Source organism: Theropithecus gelada, chromosome 7a (assembly GCF_003255815.1).
Source record: "Theropithecus gelada isolate Dixy chromosome 7a, Tgel_1.0, whole genome shotgun sequence".
NCBI lineage: Eukaryota > Metazoa > Chordata > Mammalia > Primates > Cercopithecidae > Theropithecus > Theropithecus gelada.
In genome coordinates this window covers 55,985,236-56,008,652 of record NC_037674.1, presented here as the reverse complement: position 1 = coordinate 56,008,652, position 23,417 = coordinate 55,985,236, and the positions used below count along the sequence as shown (strand labels likewise).

At 42.7% G+C, this 23,417-nt stretch overlaps 1 protein-coding gene and 1 pseudogene across 3 annotated transcripts in view; one reads left to right on the top strand and one right to left on the bottom strand.

The window, feature by feature from the left end:
- Positions 1-23,417, top strand: part of BCL2A1 (BCL2 related protein A1) — a 55,971-nt gene that overhangs the window by 7,319 nt on the left and 25,235 nt on the right. Inside the window, exon 2 of one of the 3 annotated variants that reach the window (XM_025390468.1) lies at positions 2,655-2,931. The exons of 1 other annotated variant lie outside the window; for it this stretch is intronic. In XM_025390468.1, coding sequence (XP_025246253.1) covers positions 2,655-2,762 — 108 coding nt within the window. In that variant the 3' untranslated portion in view covers positions 2,763-2,931. Of the gene's footprint in view, positions 1-2,654; positions 2,932-23,417 lie in introns of those variants that run through there. One more of the 3 variants, XM_025390469.1, reaches the window with a different exon arrangement.
- Positions 16,951-18,024, bottom strand: LOC112627803 (annotated as a pseudogene).

Below are 23,417 nucleotides of genomic sequence, written 5' to 3'. Positions count from 1 at the left end.
TTTTTTTTTTTTTGAGACGGAGTCTCGCTGTGTCGCCCAGGCTGGAGTGCAGTGGCGCGATCTCGGCTCACTGCAAGCTCCGCCTCCCGGGTTCACGCCATTCTCCTGCCTCAGCCTCCGAGTAGCTGGGACTACAGGCGCCCGCCACCTCGCCCGGCTAGTTTTTTGTATTTTTAGTAGAGACGGGGTTTCACCATGTTAGCCAGGATGGTCTTGATCTCCTGACCTCGTGATCCACCCGCCTCGGCCTCCCAAAGTGCTGGGATTACAGGCTTGAGCCACCGCGCCCGGCCAACAAAGCGAATTTAATAGGTCTAAAAAACAATAAGACTGTGTTGAAAGTACATTTCTTTAACTGCTATTAGTGTTTTTACCATACACTTGTTAATGATTTATATTTCTCTCTTTAATGGTCTTTCCCTTTTAGACTATTAAGGGCCTGAGGATTTTCCGTTACATTTGAATGAACTCTTTCATGCTATATGTAAATATTTTCCTAGTCTATTGTTCTTTTAATTTTAATTTTTCATAGTTAAAAAAAATTTTAGGCCGGGCACAGTGGCTCACGCCTATAATCCCAGCACTTTAGGGGCTGAGGTGGGTGGATCACGAGGTCAAGAGATCAAGACCATCCTGGCCAACATGGTGAAACCTGGTTTCTACTAAAAATACAAAAATTAGCTGGGCGTGGTGGCATGTGCCTGTAGTCCCAGCTACTTGGGAGGCTAAGGCAGAAGAATCGCTTGAACCCAGGAGGCAGAGGTTGCAACGAGCCGAGATCGCGCCACTGCACTCCAGCCTGGGTGGCAGAACAAGACTTTGACTCAAAAAATAATAATAATAAATAAATTTTAATCTTCATCTGGTTGAATTCATTAGTTTTTTCTTTGTTCACTGTCCTTCTTTAGACATTGATGTATATAAGATGATATGTTATGACTGCTCAATGATAATAGACAATGATCATTGTCATAATAATAAAAATCATGCTGTGCACAGTGGCTCACACCTGTAATCCAGCACTTTGTGAGGCCGAGGTGACTGGATCATGAGGTCAGGAGTTTGAGACCAGCCTGGTCAACATAGTGAAACCCCATCTCTACTAAAAATACAAAAATTAACCAGGCATGGGGGCATGCGTCTGTAGTCCCAGCTATTCAGGAGGCTGAGGCAGGAGAATTGCTTGAACCCAGGAGGCGGAGACTGAGGTGTGCCGAGATCACACCACTGCACTCTAGGCTGGGCAACAGAGCCAGACTCCATCTCAAAAAAAAAAAAAAAAAACCATTTCAGAGGGCCTCATTATACTTGCGAAACATGGGGTTTATGAAAATTCTAGGAAGGAGAGTAACGAAGTGGATACCTCTTGAGAGTGTATGGGAAACTATGAGTATGTACTGGCAGGAGGGAAAGAGGAAGAAAGAGGGACAGTTTCCTTCCTCTATCAAGGTATGACAGCATGTCTCACAGCACGATGCACACTTAACACGTAGGCAGAAAATGGCTTTCTTAGGAAATCTTTCAAATGGGAAATCCCCCTGGCTGGTGATATTCATCTGCTCTGCCAATGATGCTCATAAAATGATTCCAAGGTACCACAGAGCTCTCGAATCTCTCCCAACTATCAAAGAGTTATGCTTGGTTTCTGTTTCAATATTAGTTGTGCTATGCTCTGAGCTACTTGCAGGTATTTGTAACCCCAGGTTCTGAAACCTGTAAGATGGAGATGTGAATGTTTGCCAGATGATCATTGAAAACATTATTTTACCAATTTTCTAATTCTTTTGGCACTTGTTTGAAAATGTATGGAGTGGAAAGAAGTAGGGTGTTTGCATTCTAATCCAGGTTCAGGCACCAAGGTGTTGGCTAATCTTAGATAACTTATTTTTTTTCTGGGCCTCGATTTTCTCATTTGTTAAAATAAGGGAGGGCTTCAGGCTAGATTATCTCAGAGGAAATTTTCAGTGAGCATTCTTTGATTACGGACTGTAAATTAACTAAATAAAATGTCCAGTTAGTTGGGTTACTGTATATTTTTAAAACTATGTCTGATCACAAAGAGAGTAGATTATGAAAGAAACCATCAACCTCTTCATAGCTTCAAAGGTATTGGTTTAATTTGGATTTACTGTGAGTTCTCATGATTTTCAATACAATGGAGTTTACAGTATAATAGAATTCATATTACAAATATAAGCGCATTGAAATAAATGTTGGACAATTGAACAAGAACAAGAAAAAAAAATAGGCTTTCTATCCTCTAGAGCTGTGCTTGCTGTCCACTATGGTAGTGAAATGTGGCTAGTCTGAACTAAGATATGCCGTAAGTACTAAATACTCATTGGATTTTGAAGATTTGTTATGAGAAAAGAATATCTCATTAATGATTTTATACTGATTACATATTAAAATAACACTAAATGTATCTTAAAAGTTAGTTTTACTATTTTTTTACTTTTTAAAATATGGCTACAAAAAAATTAAAACTACAGATGTAGGTCACACTGTATTTCTGTTAGATGATGCTGCTTAAGAGGGGTAGAAGGAGTAGAAGATTAACTATTTGCACTATTTAAATGAAAATATTTTTGCTTTTTATTACAGCATACTTAATCTACAATGATTTTTAAAATGTTAAATTTATTCTCTTATAGGAAAATGGCTTTGTAAAGAAGTTTGAACCTAAATCTGGCTGGATGACTTTTCTAGAAGTTACAGGAAAGATCTGTGAAATGCTATCTCTCCTGAAGCAATACTGTTGACCAGAAAGGACACTCCATATTGTGAAACCGGCTTAATTTTCTTAACTCTCATCAAAACGATTGCCAACACATACTTCTAGTTTTAAACAAACAGCTGTGATGATGTAACCTGACTTTCCATAGTTATGGAAATTTTTCCCCATTTAATGAATAAATTGTATGTATTTTTCTCTATGTGCCATTTTGTCTTAATTTCTTGGGTCTGCCTGGAAATTCAGCCGAAGGGTAAAGCTCAACACAGGAGACAGGCAATGGATTATGGGATGACAACCAGGAAGGTGGTGTGTTTTCTGCCCGTCGGTAGACTCTTTCAGGGGTGCCCATTACCCAAAAGTCCTCCATGTCACTAGGCTAGACTGCAGACTAGACTGAGAAGCAGACTCAGGCTAGAAGCAGACTCAGGTCGGCTTCCCTCTTCTTCCTTCCTTCCTTCTTTCCCATGCTGTCTGCAGTTTCCAGTGCCCCTGGCTGCTTAGAGTTTCCACTGATGCCTCCTCCCCAGCCTTCTCTCTCTGGCTTGCCATTTGGGGTTGATGGATATGGCAAACCCGATATGCAAGATACTCGGGGATATTGTGACCAAAGAAAATTAGGTAAATGATTCAATGTGGAGCTAGTGTTAAAAAAATTTTTTTTGTTTTTTTTTTTTTTAAAATGAACGGATTAGAAAATTATGTAGTTTGTTAGACCTTGTGTTCTAATTTTTAGGTGAGCAAATCTGATTGCAATATGGAAGCTATACCTTGTTCTAGACCTTCCCGGTCTTCCCTTCCTTTTTTTTTTTTTTGTTTTCTTTTTTGAGGTGAGTCTCGCTCTGTCGCCCAGGCTGGAGTGCAGTGGTCCCATCTCGGCTCACTGCAAGCTCCGCCTCTGGGTTCTAGCCATTCTCCTGCTTCAGCCTCCCGAGTAACTGGGACTACAGGCACCTGCCACCAAGCCTGGCTACTTTTTGTATTTTTAGTAGAGACGGGGTTTCACCATGTTAGCCAGGATGGTCTTGATCTCTTGACTTCGTGATCTGCCCACTTTGGCCTCCCAAAGTGCTGGGACTACAGGTGTGAGCCGCTGTGCCCGGCCCCACTGCAGTTACTTCTTTAGCAATGTGACACTGGGAAATCAGTGACTATTTCTGATTTGGTCTGTGACCTGGTCTTTTAAACTGTGCCTTGCTGTGTGTTTTATTAATTTAATTTTAAAAAAGGTTTTTATGGCCGGCGTGGTGGCTCAGGCCTGTAATGCCAGCACTTCTCACGCCTGTAATCCCAGCACTTTGGGAGGCCAAGGTGGGTGGATCACCTGAGTTCAGGAGTTCGAGACCAGCCTGGCCAACATGGTGAAACCCCGTCTCTACTAAAAATACAAAAATTAGCCGTGCCGTGGTTGGGGACACCTGTAATCCCAGCTACTCTGGAGGCCGAGGCACGAGAATCGCTTGAATCTGGGAGGCAGAGGCTGCAGTGAGCCGAGATTGCACCATTGCACTCCAGGCTGGGTGGCAAGAGCGAAACTCCGTCTCAAAAAACAAACAAACAAAAACGGTTTTTATAAACCTCAACTCTTCACGTGGCACAGAAAAATTAAATGAAAACAGATCACAGACCTAAATTTATGTGAAAACTATACAACGTCTAGAAGAAAATGTAAGAGAAAATCTTTACAACTTTGGTGTAGGCAGACTTCTTAGGCAGAACACACAAAGCTTGAGCCAGAAAAGAAAATATTGATAATTTGAAAATTTAAAAATGTTTAATTTTTACTCTTAAAAAGATACTTCAAGAACTCAAATAGAAGGTATTTGAATTAGACTTCAATAAAGCTATTACAAAAAAGCTCTCAAAAAGGCACACCACATAATGGAAGACAATCTGTACTACACTAATATCTGATAAAGGACTTGTGATATGTGACACTCTTACAATTCTGTAACAAGACCATCATCAACCTAATACTAAGCACGGGTAAAAGATTTGAACAGGCACTTCACAAAAGCAGATACACAAATGGCCAGTAGACATGGAAAAGATGTTCAGCACCATTAGTTATCAGAGAAATGCATTTAAAAACCACAGCAAGAGACCACTACACATTCTCCAGAAGAGCTAAAATGAAAAACATAGACAATGCCAAGCTTTTGGGAAAATGTGGAGCAACTGGAAGTCTTACACACTACTGATGATAATGTAAAATTGCACTACTACTTTGGAAAACAGCTTGGAAATTTCTTATAAAGTTAAACATACCTTACTGTAGGACCCAGAAATTCCTCTCCTAGATATTTACCCCAAAGAAATAAAAACATATACTGATATTATTCATAGCTTTATTGATAATAGCCCAAACTGGAACCCAAATGTTCATCAACAGGGGAGTAAATAAGCACATTTTGGAATATCCATAAGACAGAATGTCACTCACCAATAAAAAGGAATGAACTACTGGTACATGCAACAGAATAGATAAATCTCAAAAACATATCGAGTGAAAAAAGCCAGTCAGGAGAGTACATAGTGTATTATCTCCTTTACGTGAAACTCAAAAAAGGCCAATATGTAGTGTCAGAAAGCAGGTCAGTTGTTGCCTGGGGCTGGGATGTGAGTACTGACTGAGAAAGAAGTTTGCCTGGGGTGATACAAATATTCTTCATCTTGATTGTGGTAGTAGTTACAAAACTCATAGAGATGTACACTTAAAACTGGTGCATTTTATTGTAGATAAATAATATCTCAATGAAGTTGACTAAGAAAAAAGTGTTTTGGGCCAGGCATGGTGGCTCACTCCTGTAATCTCAACACTTTGGGAGGCCGAGGCGGGCAGATCACAAGGTTAGGAGATCAAGACCATCCTGGCCAACATGGTGAAACCCTCTCTAGTAAAAATACAAAAATTAGCCAGGTGTGGTGGCGGACACCTGTAGTCCCAACTAAGACGGAGGCTGAGGCAGGAGAATTGGTTGAACCCGGGAGGCGGAGGTTTCAGTGAGCCGAGACTGAGCCCCTGCATTCCAGCCTGGTGTCAGAGCAAGACTCCATCTCAAAAAAAAAAAAAAAAAAAAAAAAAGAAAAGAAAAAAGTGGTTTTGTGAAAAATGATAAACACTTATCAGAAGCAATGTAAACAATAAGAAAACATACAAAATGAAAGAAATAAAAATCACTCCAACTACTAATTTAAACTGGAAAGTTATTAATGCCATGAATAAAGTCCTGAAGCACCATTATTTTGTTTGCCTTGTCATTTAAAAGAACTTTGTCATTGTAAATGAGAGCCTTGCTGACGTTCTACCAGGCCCTCCCTACGTGGTTTGGTCTCTACTATGATTGTCCTACTTCATTTCAGTTGTGTCCTCCTCGGGGGTCTGTCTCTTCTGCAGCTTTGCTGGGCTGTTTTCAGGACCTTCTGCCACAGATGTTTGCCCATGTTGTTCCTTCTGCCTCTGCATCTGGTTAATGCTTACTTGCCTTTCAGATTTCAGCTCAAAATTCACTTCTTCAGGATGCCTTCCCTGACTAGGTTAAATTCTGCAATTATAGTCTTATAAAATGCCACTGTCTCAATTACGGAGTCACACTTGTGTGATTTTTAAATCAATATATCTGTTTCCCCAACAGATACTAAGTTCTGTGTGGGCAGGAACCATGGCTGTTTTTGTTTACCATTTTATTTCAGAGCTCAGTTCAGAGCCTGGTAAGAGCTCAATAATATTTTTGTTTAAAAAGAAATGGGGGCCAGGCACGGCGACTCACACCCGTAATCTCAGCACTTTGGGAGGCTGAGGCGGGTGGATTGCTAGGGATCTGGAGTTCAAGACCAGCATGGCCAACATGGTGAAACCCCGTCTCTACTAAAAATACAAAAATTAGCTGGGCGTGGTGGTGCGCACCTATAATCCCAGTTACTCAGGAGGCTGAGGCAGGAGAATTGCTTGAACCCAGAAGATGGAGATTGCAGTGAACCAAGATGGTGCCCCTGCACTCCAGCCTGGGTGATAGAGCAAGACTCTGTCTCAACAACAAGAACAACAAAAACCACAACAACAAATGGGAATGAACATTAATTGGTTTTGATTATGTCATTTGGTAGCAAATGAGGCTGGGGTGAGGCTGAACATCATATTCTCAGTAATAGCATATGTTGTGGTTTGACTGCTCCAAAACTCATGTTGAAACTTAATCCCCAATGCAACAGTGTTGAGAGGTTGGGCCTTTAAGAGCTAATTTGATCATGAGGGCTCTGCTCTCATGAATGAATTAATCCATTTATGGATTAATACATTAATGGGTTAATGGATTAATGGGTTATCATGGGGGGGAATTGGTGGCTTTATAAGGAGAGGAAGAGACCTGAGCTAGCATGCTCAGTCCTCTTGCCATTGATACCCTGCACTGCCTTAGGATTCCACAGAGTCCCTACTAGCAAGAAGGCCCTCACCAGGGCCAGGTGCAGTGGCTCACTCCTGTAATCCCAGCACTTTGGGAGGCCGAGATGGGTGGATCACGAGGTCAGGAGTTCAAGACATTGGCCAATATGGTGAAACCCTGTCTCTCTGGGAAAAAAAAAAAAAAAATACAAAAATTAGCCAGGCGTGGTGGTGTGCACCTGTAGTCCCAGCTGCTCGGGAGGCTGAGGCAGGAGAATCACTTGAACCCAGGAGGTGGAGGTTGCAGTGAGTCGAGATCGCGCCACTGCACCCCAGCCTGGGTGACAGAGTGAGACCTCGTCTCAAAAAAAAAAAAAAGAAAAAAAGAAGGCCCTCACCAGATGCACCTCCTCAACCTTGGACTTCCTGACTTCCATAGCAGTACAAAAATACATTTCTTTCCTTTACAAATCACCCATTTTAGGTATTTCGTTATAAACAACAGAAAATAGACTAATACAGCATGAGAGAGTGTGTGGCTATTTAATGGTCGTTGTCCATATGCGAAAAACTTTAGATACATAATTTTTAATCTTCATGATGACCCTCTGAAGTAGATATTTTCCCTCTTTTACTGTTGAAGAAACAGGCTTAAAACAAGTAAGAAACGTGCCCAATGTCACAGAGTTGGGGGCATCTGACCTCCCAGTAGTTCTCACTGGCTCTCAGTCACTGGGCGTCCTCCTCCTGCACCACTTCCTTCTGATCACATGGGGCCACTTAGACCCTCTGCTTCCTTCCCCATCCCTTTCACAGGCTGAAACTCTGCATGAAGGTCAGCTAGGTGAAACTGGTTTCCCCACTGATGGTGAGGACCTTTGGTGGCCAGGTGGTCATTCCCATACTCCTTCTTTTTCACCTTCCACCCTTTTATATGTGTCCTCCCAGTTGTATTGTCCCCAACTTAAACTGCTTGCCACTCTTTTGGATCTGGACATGTTTTGAATAGCGTGCAAAGTTGCTCACAGGGAAACGTTGCTTTGTAACGTCCCACAGAACATGAAAATACAACAAATCCTTTATTTATAATTGGGAGCTCTGTGTGGCTATTTCTGCTGTGTGGTTATTTCTGCTATTAGGATCCCATCACTAGGACAGGGCAACGCTAAATCGTTTTTCTACAGTTTGGGTTTTTGTGGATTCATCTGCCTTATGACTAGAGGCAGCATTTTCAAGACAGCTGACTGAGCCTAGGGCTACAATTTATTGCCTTAAAAGCTAAGCCTGACCAGCTCATGTGAGATCCACACCATGACCCATGATTCCTTACACTGTTTTAAAGTAGGAGGTGGATGACTAGGCTATTTGAGCAACAGAAGAATGTATATAGAGAGTTTAGTATTATAAACTCTTGCAACACAATTATTTTGACACAACCTCATTTCCATTGACCTTGCTTCCTATTTCACTGAGAACTTCTACATCCTCTCTCTGCCATATCTACCTCCCCTGCTGCATCTACACTGGTTCATTTTCCCTTCCTGCTATTATGGTGAATCAGTTATTCTAAGGCCAACCCCTACATTTGCGTGTTAGACCTTTTTCTTATTTCCTCTGCAGGAGGAAAGTACTCTGCATCATACAATTTCCCATCTCTAATGGACCAGTTCTATTAGCACCTGATCTTGCTATAGTTTCTCCTATGGTAAAAAACAAACAAACAAAAAACCAAACACACAGTCTCTCAGTGACTACCCTATTTTTTTGCTTCCCTTCATAGAAAAAATCCTCAAAAGAGCTGTCTATAATACTTGCTGTCTCCAATTCCTCTCCTCTCATTGTCTCTTGAACATGTATCAATCAGACAGACTCTCATCCCCACTACTAAGTTCAGGGATGAATTCTCAGTCCTCAACTTCCTTGATGTGACATTCGACACAGTGACTTTCTACATATTTTATGTAGACTTTTTTTTTAATCTGACTTTCTTTTATTTTTATATGACTTTTATATGACTTTCTACATATTTTAATTTGACTTCTGGGACACTACTCTGTCTTGGTTCTCCTCCCATGTCACTGATTACTCTGCTTCCCTTGATGAATCTTCCTCATCTCCCCAAGCTAAACTCTCTAACTCTAAATATTGGAGTGCCCTGGCTAGTTTTTGGCTTACTTCTTTTCCTTACCTGCCTTCAGGTGCTAGATATCTCTTTCAGTAGCAAGGCTTTTACGATCCACCATGTGCTGATGACTCCCAAAATCATATCTCCAGACAAGACCTCTCCCTTCAACTCCAGACTCAAATATCCAATTGCTGACCTGATGTCTATTTGGATGTTTAACAAGCACTTCAGATTTACTGTCTAAATCTGAATATCTGAACCTCTAACCCCTGAATCTTTCACCATCTTAGTTAATTGCATTTCCATCTTTTTACCCACTAAAGGTGGAAATCCTCTGGACCCACTGACTCTTTTCTTTCTTTCACTATACGCATTCAGTCCATCAGGCAAAACTGTGTGGTTCTTTCATCAAAATACATCCAGGGCCAGGCACAGTGGGTCATGCCCTCACCCCCAGCACTTTGGGAGGCCGAGGCGGGCGGATGACGAGGTCAAGAGATTGAGACCATCCTGACCAACATAGTGAAACCCCATCTCTACTAAAAATAAAAAATAAGCTGGGCGTGGTGGCACGTGCCTGTAATCCCAGCTACTCAGGAGGCTGAGGCAGGAGAATCGCTTGAACCCAGGAGGTGGAGGTTGCAGTGAGCTGAGATCACACCACTGCATTCCAGTCTGGTGACAAGAGTAAGACTCTGTCTCAAAATATATGTATATTATATATATATAATTATATATAATTTATATATTTAATTATATGCATGCTTATATATAAATTATGTATACTTATATATAAATTAACATATAAATTATGTTATATAAAAATTAATATATATAATTTAATATATAAAAATTACTTATTAAACTAACTGCTATCCTGACTCAAGCCACTTGAAGTCCCTTGTACAGATTTTGCAGTGATCTCCTAGCTGGTCGTCTGGCTTATTTCCTTGCTCCTCTGCAATTTGTTCCCAACCTGCAGTCAGAAGGATCCTTCAAAACGTAAGATCACTTGTGTTCCCTCTCCGTTCACAACTCAGTGGTTTCTGCTGCACACAGAGAAATAGTCCAAGTTCTTAAAATGGGCTCCAAGGACTTTCACAATTTACTTCCCTGTGAACAGCTTGACTTCATCTTTCCCTTGCTCAAGAAGCTTCCCTGCGGTGTCAACCACACTCTCTCTTCCCAATATCTGAAACCTCTTATGTTACTGAGTCTTTTTTTTAGGATCTTGATCTCTGCCTTGGTAATATGGCTACTGAGGCTTAAACAAAATTGGTGAAATGTCCACAGAGCTCTCTGGGGACTCAAAACCATAATGAACTTCACACCTAGTGTTGCATGTACAAGTGCTGGTGCTTTGAAAGTACAATCCTTGATGGAAATGCAGAGTATGAATACTACATTGTTGTTACTCTCAAGGATTTTCGAGCAAATGAGGAAGACTTTTCCCTCAAGGGAATCAAAGCTTTACCTAACTGGACAGGGGTGTTTTATTTTTAAAGGGTTCTGTCCAGGGTGCAGAATCATCAGAGTAGATATGGATACACAGAAAATCGATGCCTCCGGAATTCCGCAGGGGCATCTGACCCACAGCATTCTTCTTCCTCCATAGCGCTGGGGTTGCCTCCAACAGCAAGTCCTCAGGCTGCTCTGCCTGCCTCTTCAGTGTACTTTTGCTTTCACCCTTGTTGATATCCAATCAGCTTCTCAACCAGAAACTTGGTTCCTGGCAGTCATTCTCAAACCTTCTTTCTTCCTTCTATTCAACTAAAAATGGACAAATCCTGACAGTTTTACTTGTTAAATGCCTCTTAATCTACCCACTTTTCTCATTCTTAACTTTTATGCGTACCACTGATAGAACATTTTTTTTTTTTTTTTTTTTTTTTTTTTTGAGGTGGAGTCCTGCTCTGTTGCTCAGGCTGGAGTGCAGTGGCGAGATCTCAGCTCACTGTAGCCTCCGCTTCCTGAGTTCAAGCTATTCTCCCACCTCAGCCTCCCAAGTAGCTGGGACTACAGACACCTGCCACCACGCCCGGCTAATTTTTTTTTGTATTTTTAGTAGAGACGGGGTTTCACCATGTTGGTCAAACTTGTCTTGATCTCCTGACCTCGTGATCCACCCGCCTCGGCCTCCCAAAGTGCTGAGATTACAGGCGTGAGCCACTGCGCCTGGCCCCAGCCGCAACCTTTTTACTGATGTATCCGTATCTACTCCTGTCTCCATTTGGTACATTCGATACAGCCAGCATATTAATCTTAAAAAGGAAATCTGATGTCACAATACTGCTTAAAAATCATTTGATTAATTCCAGCACTTTGGGAGGCCAAGGCAGGAAGATCACGAGGTGAGGAGATCGAGAGCATCCTGGGCAACATGGTGAAACCCCGTCTCTACTAAAAATACAAAAATTAGCTGGGCCAGGTGATCAAGGTTAAGGTGATAAGTTGATAGCACACCTTGATATCATGTGATGAAAAGGCATTTAATCTTTGTGGTATTGGTTCCCCAAAACCCATAATCCCAGGAAAACATCAAACATAAATTTGGGGACATTCTACAAAATATCCAACCAGTATTTCTCAAAACTGTCAAGGTCATCAAAAACAAAAAGTCTGAGGAAATTTTCACATTTAAGAGGAGCCTATAGGTCGGGCACAGTGGCTTACACCTGTAATCTCAGCACTTTGGGAGGCCGAGGCGGGCGGATTACAAGGTCAGGAGTTCAAGACCAGCGTGGTCAACATGGTGAAACTCCGTCTCTACTAAAAATACAAAAATTAGCCAGCATGGTGGCACATGCCTGTAATCCCAGTTACTAAGGAGGCTGAGGCAGGAGAATCGCTTGAACCTGGGAGGCAGAGGTTGCACTGAGCCCAGATAGTGCCATTGCACTCCAGCCTGGGCGACGGAGTGAGACTTCAACTAAAAAAAAAAAAAAAAAAGAGGGGTCTATAGAGACACAGTGTGGTATCCTGGATTGGATCCTAGAACAGAAAATAGATATCACAGATATCACTGGAAAAACCAGTAAAAAACGTTTGGAGTCTATTTAATAGTAATATATCAGTGTTTCTTAGTTTTGTTAAATGTGCCATGGTAATGTAAGATCCTAACATTAGGGGGAACTGGATAAAGGATATGTGGGAACTATTAGTATTATCTTTGCAACTTTTATGTGAATTTCAAATTTTTCCAAAATGTTCATTAAAAAACAAACAGACGGCTGGGCTTGGTGGCTCACACTGGTAATCCTAGCACTTTGGGAGGCAGGGGCAGGCAGATCACAAGGTCAGGAGATAGAGACCATCCTGGCTATCACGGTGAAACCTCGTCTCTACTAAAAAAAATACAAAAATTTAGCAGGGCGTGGTGGCAGGTGCCTGTAATCCCAGCTACTTGGGAGGCTGAGGCAAGAGAATCACTTGAACCCAGGAGGCAGATGTTGCAGTGAGCTGAGATGGTGCCACTGCACTTCAGTCTGGGTGACAGAGTGAGACTCCATCTCAAAACAAAACAAACGGCCGGGCGCGGTGGCTCAAGCCTGTAATCCCAGCACTTTGGGAGGCCGAGGCGGGTGGATCACGAGGTCAGGAGATCGAGACCATCCTGGCTAACATGGTGAAACCCCGTCTCTACTAAAAATACAAAAAACTAGCCGGGCGTGGTGGCGGGCGTCTGTAGTCCCAGCTACTCGGAGGCTGAGGCGGGAGAATGGCGTGAACCCGGGAGGCGGAGCTTGCAGTGAGCCGAGATCCTGCCACTGCACTCCAGCCTGGGCGACACAGCGAGACTCCGTCTCAAAAAAAAAAAAACAAAAAAAAAAAACCAAAACACACACAAACAACAGACACTGGCTAGATTCAGTGGCTCATGCCTGTAATCGCAGCACTTTGGGAGGCTGAGGCGGGCAGATCACCTGAGGTCGGGAGTTCGAGAGCAGCCTGGCCAACATGGCAAAACCCCATCACTACTAAAAATACAAAAAATTAGCCGGGCATGGTGGCGGGAACCTGTAATCCCAGCTATTTGGGAGGCTGAGGCAGAAGAATTGCCTGAACCTGGGAGGCAAAGGTTGCAGTGAGCTGAAATCATGCCACTGCACTCCAGCCTGGGTGACAGAGCGAGACTCCGTCTCAAAAAAAAAAAAAAAAAAAAAAACACCAGACAAACAAAATACAAGCTCATGTCATCTGGACCCTGGTTCTTCAGCTTCATCTCATGTCTCTCTCCTCTTGGCTCTTGGTTGATTAGCCATTGTGGCCACCTTTCAATTCCTCTCAAATATCATGCCATGTTTTCCTTTAGAACCTTTGTATATACAGTTGTTTATTTATGAAAAATTTTCTAGTTTTTCTCTCTTGCCTGTTCTCACTCACTCTCTCAACTAATGAATGCATACTTAGCCTTGTGATTTCAGCTGAAAAGTCATTTCCTTGGAATGGGGGTGGGGTGATGGTGGAACGGGGGAAGGAGGGGTCACCAGCAACTTCCTGATCTATCTAAATGGAGAGAATGCTCTGTGCAGTCTGGCTATAATATCATTTGCATGATAATTTTCTTTCTTCCTGCAAATTCACACTTGGTTTATACATTGATTAATGGTAGTACTTCCCAAGCACAACCAGTGAGACCGCATGGCAGTTGGTTACTGGGTTTTCCCTGGTGACACTGTGGCTTTTCTTTTAAATTTCTATAATGACTACCTACCACCCCGAGCTGAGGTTGCCATGCCACCCTTAAAGTGTGGTGCAGGGCTTCAGCTGTAACTCCATCAGAAGAGTACAATGGGGTTTCTTCTCTTGATCTGGGCTTCCAACAAACGGCAGCGGTTATTTATTAGCTTAATAAGTTGCTCTTCCCACCTCGTTGTCACATGACACAGCCTTCCCTCACAGACTCAGCAACTATCTGCCGTGCATCCCTTCCACATCAGGCCCGGTGCTGAGCAGTGAAGATACAGGTGAGTACAGAACATGGGCCCATCTCATACTCCACAGGAAGAACAAGAACAGAGCTACAGAGCTAATGAAACAGTGCTGTGACAGAGGAGGAGGTGCAGTTTAGTGCCAGTTTTGGAGATCCTGAGTTAGAATCTGATAAGCTTCATATAGTACCTACATGAGCTAGGAAAGACACCTACGATTTCCAAACCTGTTTCCTCTTCTATAAAAATACTGTAATAATATGTACTTTGTGGTTCGTTTTGAGGAACATAGAAAGTACATAAGAAATTTAACATGGCACCTGGCATTTAGTAAACTCAAAAATGGTACCGATTATCACTGGCCTTATTCTAGTCCAGATGCCCATTCTCCTCTCATCCTCCAGTTTTGTTTTGTTTTGTTTTGTTTTTTAAAGACAGAGTCTCACTCTGTCACCCAGGCTGGAGGGCAGAGGCATGATCTCAGCTCACTGCAAGCTCTGCCTCCCAGGTTCACGCCATTCTTCTGCCTCAGTCTCCTGAGTAGCTGGGACTACAGGCGCCCACCACCATGCCCGGCTAATTTTTTGTATTTTTAGTAGAGATGGGGTTTCACCGTATTAGCCAGGATGGTCTCGATCTCCTGATCTTGTGATTCGCCCGCCTCAGCCTCCCAAAGTGCTGGGATTACAGGCGTGAGCCACCGCACCCAGGCTCATCTTCCAGTTTTTAAATTTTGTCCCATGCTAATCAGCCTTATGTTTACCCACAAGAATCCACTCACACAACTGTGCAATAAGGACCACTGAATATTTTGTCGGGGAGAGAGGTGAAAGGCCACATAAGATATAACTGGAAAAAAAAATTACTCTTAGACATTTTTATTCTTCAAAGTTTCTCTTCCTGGCTGTGTTGTTTCCAGGGACTTTCCCCTTCTCTCCTCTCCCTCCAATGCAGGAGAAACTAGCCTTCTTATCCCCACAATCTTTTCTTTGTGTTTGAGTGATTTCTCTCCACTCTTCCCTTTGAGAAGCAACTTTAAGTCCTGTAGTCATCTTATGTACAGCAGTTGAGGGACCATGTTTTATCATTTTGGCTTCCAGCTCTCTACCCCAAGTGACTTCCAGAAGTACTTCTTAAAAAAAGAACTCATACACATGGTACTTTCCTAGGGGGAGTTCTAGTGAATAAAGCACCTGTCACTCAGACTGGAGTGCAGTGGTGCAGTCATGGCTCACAGCAGCCTCAACCTCCTGGGCTCAAGTGATCCTCCTGCCTCAGCCTCGCGAGTAGCTGGGATCACAGGTGAATGCTACCACAACTGGCTAACGTTAAATTTTTTTTGTAGATATGGAGATCCTGCTTTGTGGCCCAGGCCAGTCGGGAGCTCTTGAGCTCAAGCGATCCTCCTGTCTCAGCCTGCAAAAGTTTTGGGATTACTGGCATGAGCCACTGTGCCCAGCTACATGTTTTTTGACGGAACACATAGGGTCAACTAAAATTTCCATGTTTTTCACAGGATGGTCTCTCCTATCACACGCTTTCACAGTTTATTTAACAGTTAAAAATTTGTTTTGAACTTTTATTTTGCACTAATTTTAGTTTTACAGAAAAGTTGCAAAAATAGTACTTCACCTAGCTGCCACCAACATTAACATCTTACATGGTCATAGTACGACTATCCAAACAAGGAAACTAACATTGATACAGTATGATTAACCAATCTACAAATCTTACTGGTATTCCCCAGTTTTCTCACTAATGTCCTTTTCCAGTCCAAAATCGAAAACAGACCATGTAATTTAGGTGTCATGTCTCCTTAAAGCTGTGACAATTCCTCAGTCTTTTGTCTTTCATGACTTTGGGACTTCAGAAGAGTACTAGTCTGGCATTTTGTAGAATGTCCCTCAGTTTGGGTTTGATGGTTTCTCATGATTAGATTGAGGTTATACATTTCCTGCAGGACTACAACAGAAATCTGCGTCCTTTCCAGTGCATCATACTGGGGGGAACATATGTCATCTTACTGGTAATGCTAACGTTGACTACTCGGTTAAGGTGGTGTCTGCTAGGTTTCTCCACCATTAAGTTTCTTGTGGGGATATATTTTTGAGATTATGATGTTTTTGAGATTACGATGTTTCTCATTCTTCCACCTAATAAGCTTAGCATCCATCAATAGTTTTCATCTGCAACAATTATAACTGCAATGTTTGCTTCATGGTGATTTTCCATTTCCATTATTCCTTCCACATTTATTAACTGGAATTACGTGACAAGGAAGCATATCTCTTCTCTCCTATTTATTCATATCAGTGTGCACTATGGATATTTATTTTATGGGTTATGATGTAAGATTATCATTATTTTGTTGCTCAGATTGTCCAAGCATTAGCCATTGGGAACCCCGATTCAGCTCCTGGCTCCCTTTTGTCACGCTTCCTTCCTTTCAGAGCATGTCCTTGCTTTGCGGCACCACAAGATAGATGCTCCAGTCTCGGCTGATTTTCACTGGCCCCAACTCTAGAATCAGTCATTTCTCCAAGAAGCTCTTTTTTTTTTAATTGGAAAATGATATTAAGGAACCAAGATCTTGATGTTAGAATTCATTGCTACTGGTGTATAATTGCTTCTAGGTCCTCTCACAAACAGAACTAGTTAATAAAATATAGGGAAAAAATGTAAATAAAGATATTTCTATGTATTTTGTATCTTTTTTTTTTTAACACAATAATTTATTTATTGAGTAACTCCTCTCCCCATCCGTGCAGTCTCTAGGTCACTTTTTCTGCTTGTAGATTTTGCGCGCAAGCCCCAGAAAGATGGCTGGGAGCAGGGGCGCTGCGTACTGTTCAATGAGACCCATAATGTGGCTGTAGCCGTTTTCCTCACACTGCAAGAATGCAGCCGGCAGATCCAACTCCTCATACAGTGCCTTCACTCGGACTACCTTCTTGACCTTCTTCTGTCTGTAATTTTCCTTCAGGGTCTGGTACTGTTCCAGAGTAGACCATTGCAGACACTGAACCACCAGCCAGCAGGTTGTTGTCCTGGATGTCAGTGCCAACTTTGCCGGTCACAATGGGGTCCCCAAAGAGGTCAAGATAATCATCCTGAATTTGAAAAAACTCTCCCATCTCCAGTAGGATCTACTAAGCATTGGCGTGCTCCTTCTCGCCATCAATTCCTGCCATGTGCATGGCTGCAGCTACAGGAAGGTAGGAGTAGAAAGCTGTCTTGTACTTGACAATAGATTTGTACCTCTTTTCAGTGAATCTGCCAAAATCCACATTGTCCTAGGGGGCTGCAACGAGGTCCAGGGCTGCCCAATCTCAGTCTGATAGAAAATCTGTAGGAAGAGCTTGATCAGGTTCAGGTAATAGGGCTGCTCTCAGCAATAGAGCTTCAGCAGGTAGTAGAGACATGCTTCCAGAAGGATAACATAATTGATGGCATCCTACCCCACATCCAGCTTCTGATAACAGCAGATCTGTGCCCAGCGGGTGAGGGATGAATCCATGATGTCATCTGTCACCAGGAAGAAAGCTTGCAGCAGTTCCAGACACCAGCCTACATTCAGGGCCCGCTGGAGACTATCAGCATCCTGTGTCCTTGGCTCCATCAGCTCCAGGAACACTACTAGCATTGTCAAACCCCGGTGATACTTGTCTCCAATGGTATTGTACTCCAGGACCACCTTGAGCCGGACAATAGCATCTCCTGTCTCTGGGTGCCCCATCTCATCCTCATTCAGCACCCCAAAGATCTGGGAAAAGTGCTGAAAGAAATCCCGCTTTTATTGGGCATAAACATGTGATTTCTGGTCTCCATTCATTCTGAGGGAGGAGCATAGGGCTCTGTTCCTGGATGCGGGTTCCTGCCATATCTATCTGTGTATGTACACTAAAAACCATGTGCTCATACCTCGGATTGACACCTCTGATTCTAATCCAAAACAACAGAGGTCATTCTAGCCTTCCCCCTTTTCTTATTTATAACTTGTGTTTCCAACAGGGAGAATCCTGATTGTCATTAGTCACAACAACTTTACTTATTTGTTCAATGATACACAGATACAGACACGGTAGATTCACACTTGCTAATTTATACCCCTGTGAAAAACAAATGTACTAACTAGAGGACAATATTTGTATGAAGTGTTTTTGTCTTTGGTCTTATGACATAGTCAAAATAAAAGTTTCCTAAATTACTTAAGTGAGTGATTTTCTTCTCCACCCACTTTGTGATGGTGATGTTAGTCATTTATAACACATTTTTTTTTTCTGCTTGCATTCTATTTTGGCTTGCCTCCACACCCTGGTTGACTGTATGTGTGTATGTGAAACATTACCATGGTTCTGAGTCAGAACTATATACAAAACTACAACAGGAGAAATGCTACTCTCTCCTCATCACTGCTACTCCATTCCCATCCTCCCATTCTTTCCACCCAGCTCTCACCCTTTCCCTGTAGGTACCCAAAGTTTGTTTTTGGTTTATGTTTATTGCATTCCTCCCTACAATGTATATTTTCTTTTATCTCTTTTATTTTAGGAAGATATAATTCACATAACATTAAACTCCCTTTTAAAATGTTCAATTCAGTGGTTTTTAGTATAGTCAAGAGTTGTGCAACTATCACCACACTCTAACTTTAGAACATTTCCATCAACTCAAAAAGAAATCCTGTACCCCAGTTCTACCAGTTGCCCCAGGCAACCACTAATCTACCTTCTGTTTCTATGGGTTTGCCTGCTCTGGACATTTCATATAAATGGGATCATACAATACGTGGCCTTTTGTGTCTGATTTCTTTCACTTACTATATTTAAAAAAATTTTTTTTTTTGAGACAGGGTCTTGCTCTGTCACCCATGCTGGGAGTGCAGTGGCATAATCATGGCTCATTGCAGACTGCCTGGGCTCAAGCAATTCTCCTACCTGAGCTTCTCGAGTAACTGGGATGACAGGTGCCCACCACCGCGCCCGGCTAATTTTTTGTATTTTAGTAGAGACGGGGTTTCACTGTGGTCTCGATCTCCTGACCTTGTGATCCGCCCGCCTCGGCCTCCCAAAGTGCTGGGATTACAGGCGTGAGCCACCGCGCCCGGCCTAGAATGGCTAAATATCTTTAAGCCACTGACGAATAGTTTTTCATTCTAAACGCTTTTAGTGGCTTGTAATATTTTCCACTTTGTCAGGAATTTTGCTAAGAGCTAACATGCATGTAGGAGCAAGTCATGAAAATGGCCACACCTGCTTAGAAAAGAAGAAAGTCCCTCTTTCAGTAAGAAAGCAAGGTTATCATAAAATACAACACCTGAAAAGCTAGTTGGGCTAACTGTGATGCATACTTCAGACACCTACCAGCTCTGTATCTATATAACAGTTCTTGTATCTATATAACAGTCACATTTAGAGTGACTTTAAAAAAATGCTGTAACACTTCTGAGTCACCAGAGAGGACAGGGTATCATAGTTAACCTGAAAGAGGAAGATCCTGCCAAGGTTAAGGATAGAAAGGAAATATTCTTGTCCTCATACTCTCTCCTCAGCAACTCTTTTTGTTTGTTTTTTGAGATGGAGTCTTGCTCTGTCACCCAGGCTGGAGGGCAGTGGCGTGATCTCTGCTCATTGCAAGCTCCGCCTCCCGGGTTCACGCCATTCTCCTGCCTCAGCCTCCTGAGTAGCTGGGACTACAGGCACCCGCCACCATGCCCGGCTAATTTTTTGTGTTTTTAGTAGAGATGGGGTTTCACTGTGTTAGCCAGGCTGGTCTCGATCTGCTGACCTCATGATCCGCCGGCCTCAGCCTCCCAAAGTGCTGGGATTACAGGCGTGAGCCACCGCACCTGGCCCTCCTCAGCAACTCTTAAGGGATGCTGGCTCTCAGGAGGTGGAGACTGACCTAGTTTTAAAGACAACATATATAATATGACATGCTGCTCTTTTGGAAGGGGAAAATATAATTGTAAAAGTCAACCGGCTGGGTGTGATGGCTCACGCCTGTAATTCCAGCACTTTGGGAGGCTGAGGTGGGTGGATCACAAGGTTGGGAGTTCAAGACCAGCCTGGTCGAGATGGTGAAACCCCGTCTTTACTAAAAACACAAAAATTAGCTGGGCATGGTGGCACATGCCTGTAATCCCAGCTGCTCGGGAGGCTGAGGCAGGAGAATCATTTGAACCCAGGAGGCGGAGGTTGCAGTGAGCTGAGATTACACCACTGTACTCCAGCCTGGGCGACAGAGCAAGCGAGACTCCATTTCAAAAAACAAACCAAAAAAAGTCAACCATTAATCATTTGGCCAGGCGCAGTGGCTCACGCCTGTAATCCCAACACTTTGGGAATTCGAGGCAGGCAGATCACCTGAGGTCAGGAGTTTGAGACCAGCCTGGCCAACATGGTGAAACTCCGTCTCTATTAAAAATACAACAATTACTCAGGCGTGGTGGTGGGCGCCTGTAATCTCAGTTACTATGGAGGCTGAGGCAGGAGAATCGCTTGAACCCAGGAGATGGAGATTGCAGTGAGCCGAGATTGTGCTATTGCACTGCAGCCTGGGTGACAAGAGCGAAATTCTGATTCAAAATAAAAAAAAGTCAGCCATTCAAAATAATTGCAAATTTCCCCTTCGATGACTGGAGATATAACCACATCTGAAATTCTCTTTTAGGAGCCTTCACTTAACCTAAATCCATTCACTCACTCATTCAAAAAACATGTATTGAGCACTTAGCATGTCCTAGGCCCTGTTGTAGGCACTGGGGATGTAACTGAACTCCGTTCTCATGAAGTTCACATTCTATTGGGGAGTGACAGGCAGGAAAGAAAGAAAGAAAGAAAGAAAGAAAGAAAGAAAGAAAGAAAGAAAGAAAGAAAGAAGAAAGAAAGAAAGAGAGAGAGAGAGAGAGAGAGAGAAAGAAAGAAAGAAAGAAAGAAAGAAAGAAAGAAAGAAAGAAAGAAAGAAATGTCTGAGGAAAAATGAACAGGATTAAGAGGATGGGGTATAGGGATGCTATTTTATGGAGAATCAGCATAACGAGGATAGTGAACTTAGGTGATATTTGAGCAGAGACCTGAATGAAGTGAGGGAGTCAGTCACCTGACAACGTGGAGGAAGAATAGATGCTAGATAGATGGAAAAGCAAGTGCAAAGTTCCTAAAATAGAAACACACTTGGCTTGTTTGAAGAACATCGGGAAGGCCAGTGTGATACAGTGAGAAGGGGAAGAGTGGTTTAATGAGATACTTGCGGAAGGTGCCAAGTATCTAGAGCCTTATAGGCCAGGGAAAAGACTCTGAAATACACTGGGAAGCAACTGGAGGATTCTGAGCAGGAGAGTAACCTGATGTGACGTACACAAAGGATCATCTGGTTGCCGTGTACACAAGAGACTGTAAGTAGCAAAGTGGAATAGCTCATTAAAACAGTACCACTGTAATCTAGGCAAGAGAAGATGGTGATTTGAATTACAGTTGCAGCAGTGGGGGTACTGGGAAATAATCAGACATATTTTGAATGCAGAGCCAGCATGACTTGCTTAAAGAATGGATTTGGTACGTCGGGCGCAGTGGCTCACACCTGTAATCCCAACACTTTGGAAGGCCAAAAAAGCTCTTTTCTAGAAGAAAAGAGCTGCCATTTACTGGAATGGTGAAAACTACAGGACCAGCAGACTTGAGGGTGTGTGTGTCTGTGGGTTTGAGTTGAAAGTTGTCACCAGGCACGGTGACTCACGCCTGTAATCCCAGCACTTTGGGAGGCCAAGGCGGGCAGATCACAAGGTCAGGAGATCAAGACCATCCTGGCCAACATGGTGAAACCCCATCTCTACTAAAAATACAAATTAGCCAGGCGTGGTGGTGCGTGCCTGTAATCCCAGCTACTCGGGAGGCTGAGACAGAAGGATAGCTTGAACCTTGGAGTTGGAAGTTGCAGTGAGCCGAGATCGCACCACTGCACTCCAGTCTAGCAATAGAGTGAGACTCTGTCCTCACCCCCAAAAAAACAAAAAAAAACCCATGAAAGTTGTCTTGTACTTACAAGGCCTATTAAACATCCAAATACCTAGACTGGTGCCTGCCACATGGTAGAAGCTCAATATTTATCGAGTGAAAAAGGTAACATATTGAGTAAGGCAACTGAATTAAAAAATCCAAGTATATCTATCTACTATGAACTTCTCTATATATTTAAGTATATTTACTCTTATGTTTTGCAACCATGAGGACTCATCAGAATCCTTTACTTTTTGGTCCTGGAAGAAATATTGGAGATCCTCCAACTCACATATTCTAAAGTAAGTTAAGGACCAGAGATTAAGAGACCAGTGATCAGGGTCAAGCACATTTATGCTACAGCTAGATCCCAACATCAGGCTTTCTGATTCTTAATTCATTGTTCCACACTACAACAAGCTCTTCTTGCTCCAAACATTAGTGCTAACTTCATATGTCCAGTGAACTATTCTTTTCAAGGAGTATATTGGAAGGGTTCTCCTTACAGACACTGACTAGTTGGAATCTATTTCACAAAGCATTAAATGCCAGTGAAAACTTCTATACATGAAGTAGTCTTTTTTTTTCTTTTGAGACGGAGTCTCACTCTGTCCCCAGGCTGGAGTGCAGTGGCGCAATCTCAGCTCACTACAACCTCTGTCTTCTGGGTTCAAGAGATTCTTCTGCCTCAGCCTCCTGAGTAGCTGGGACTACAGGTGTGCGCGACCACGCCCAGCTAATTTTTGTATTTTTAGTAGAGATGGGGTTTCACCATGTTGGCCAGGATGGTTTCTATCTACTGACCTTGTGATCTGCCCACCTCGGTCTCCCAAAGTGCTGGGATTACAGACAGCCGTGAGGCACCGTGACTGGCCAGTAGTCATGATTTTCAACCCTCTGGCAACAAGTTTAGACTGGTCAGAAACAGCAATGATTTTTAGATGTCCATTATACAGACAATATATATTACTTGACAATTACGTTGGCAAACAAATACGTTCTTTGACTAGGTCTGTATAGCTAGGAAAATACTCGATCCAACTGGCCAAGATCGCGCCATTGCACTCCAGCCTGGGCGACAAAAATAAAAAATAATAATTAAAAAAAGGGCTTAGCATAGTATCTGGCCAGTAGGAAGAAATTATATTTATTATTTTTAACTTAGACCTCTCTTAATTGTCTGAAATTTGGGTTTCTTTCAGGTGAAGAAAGAGGACACAGGCTGTCTCTGAGGCTCCCGCCAGCG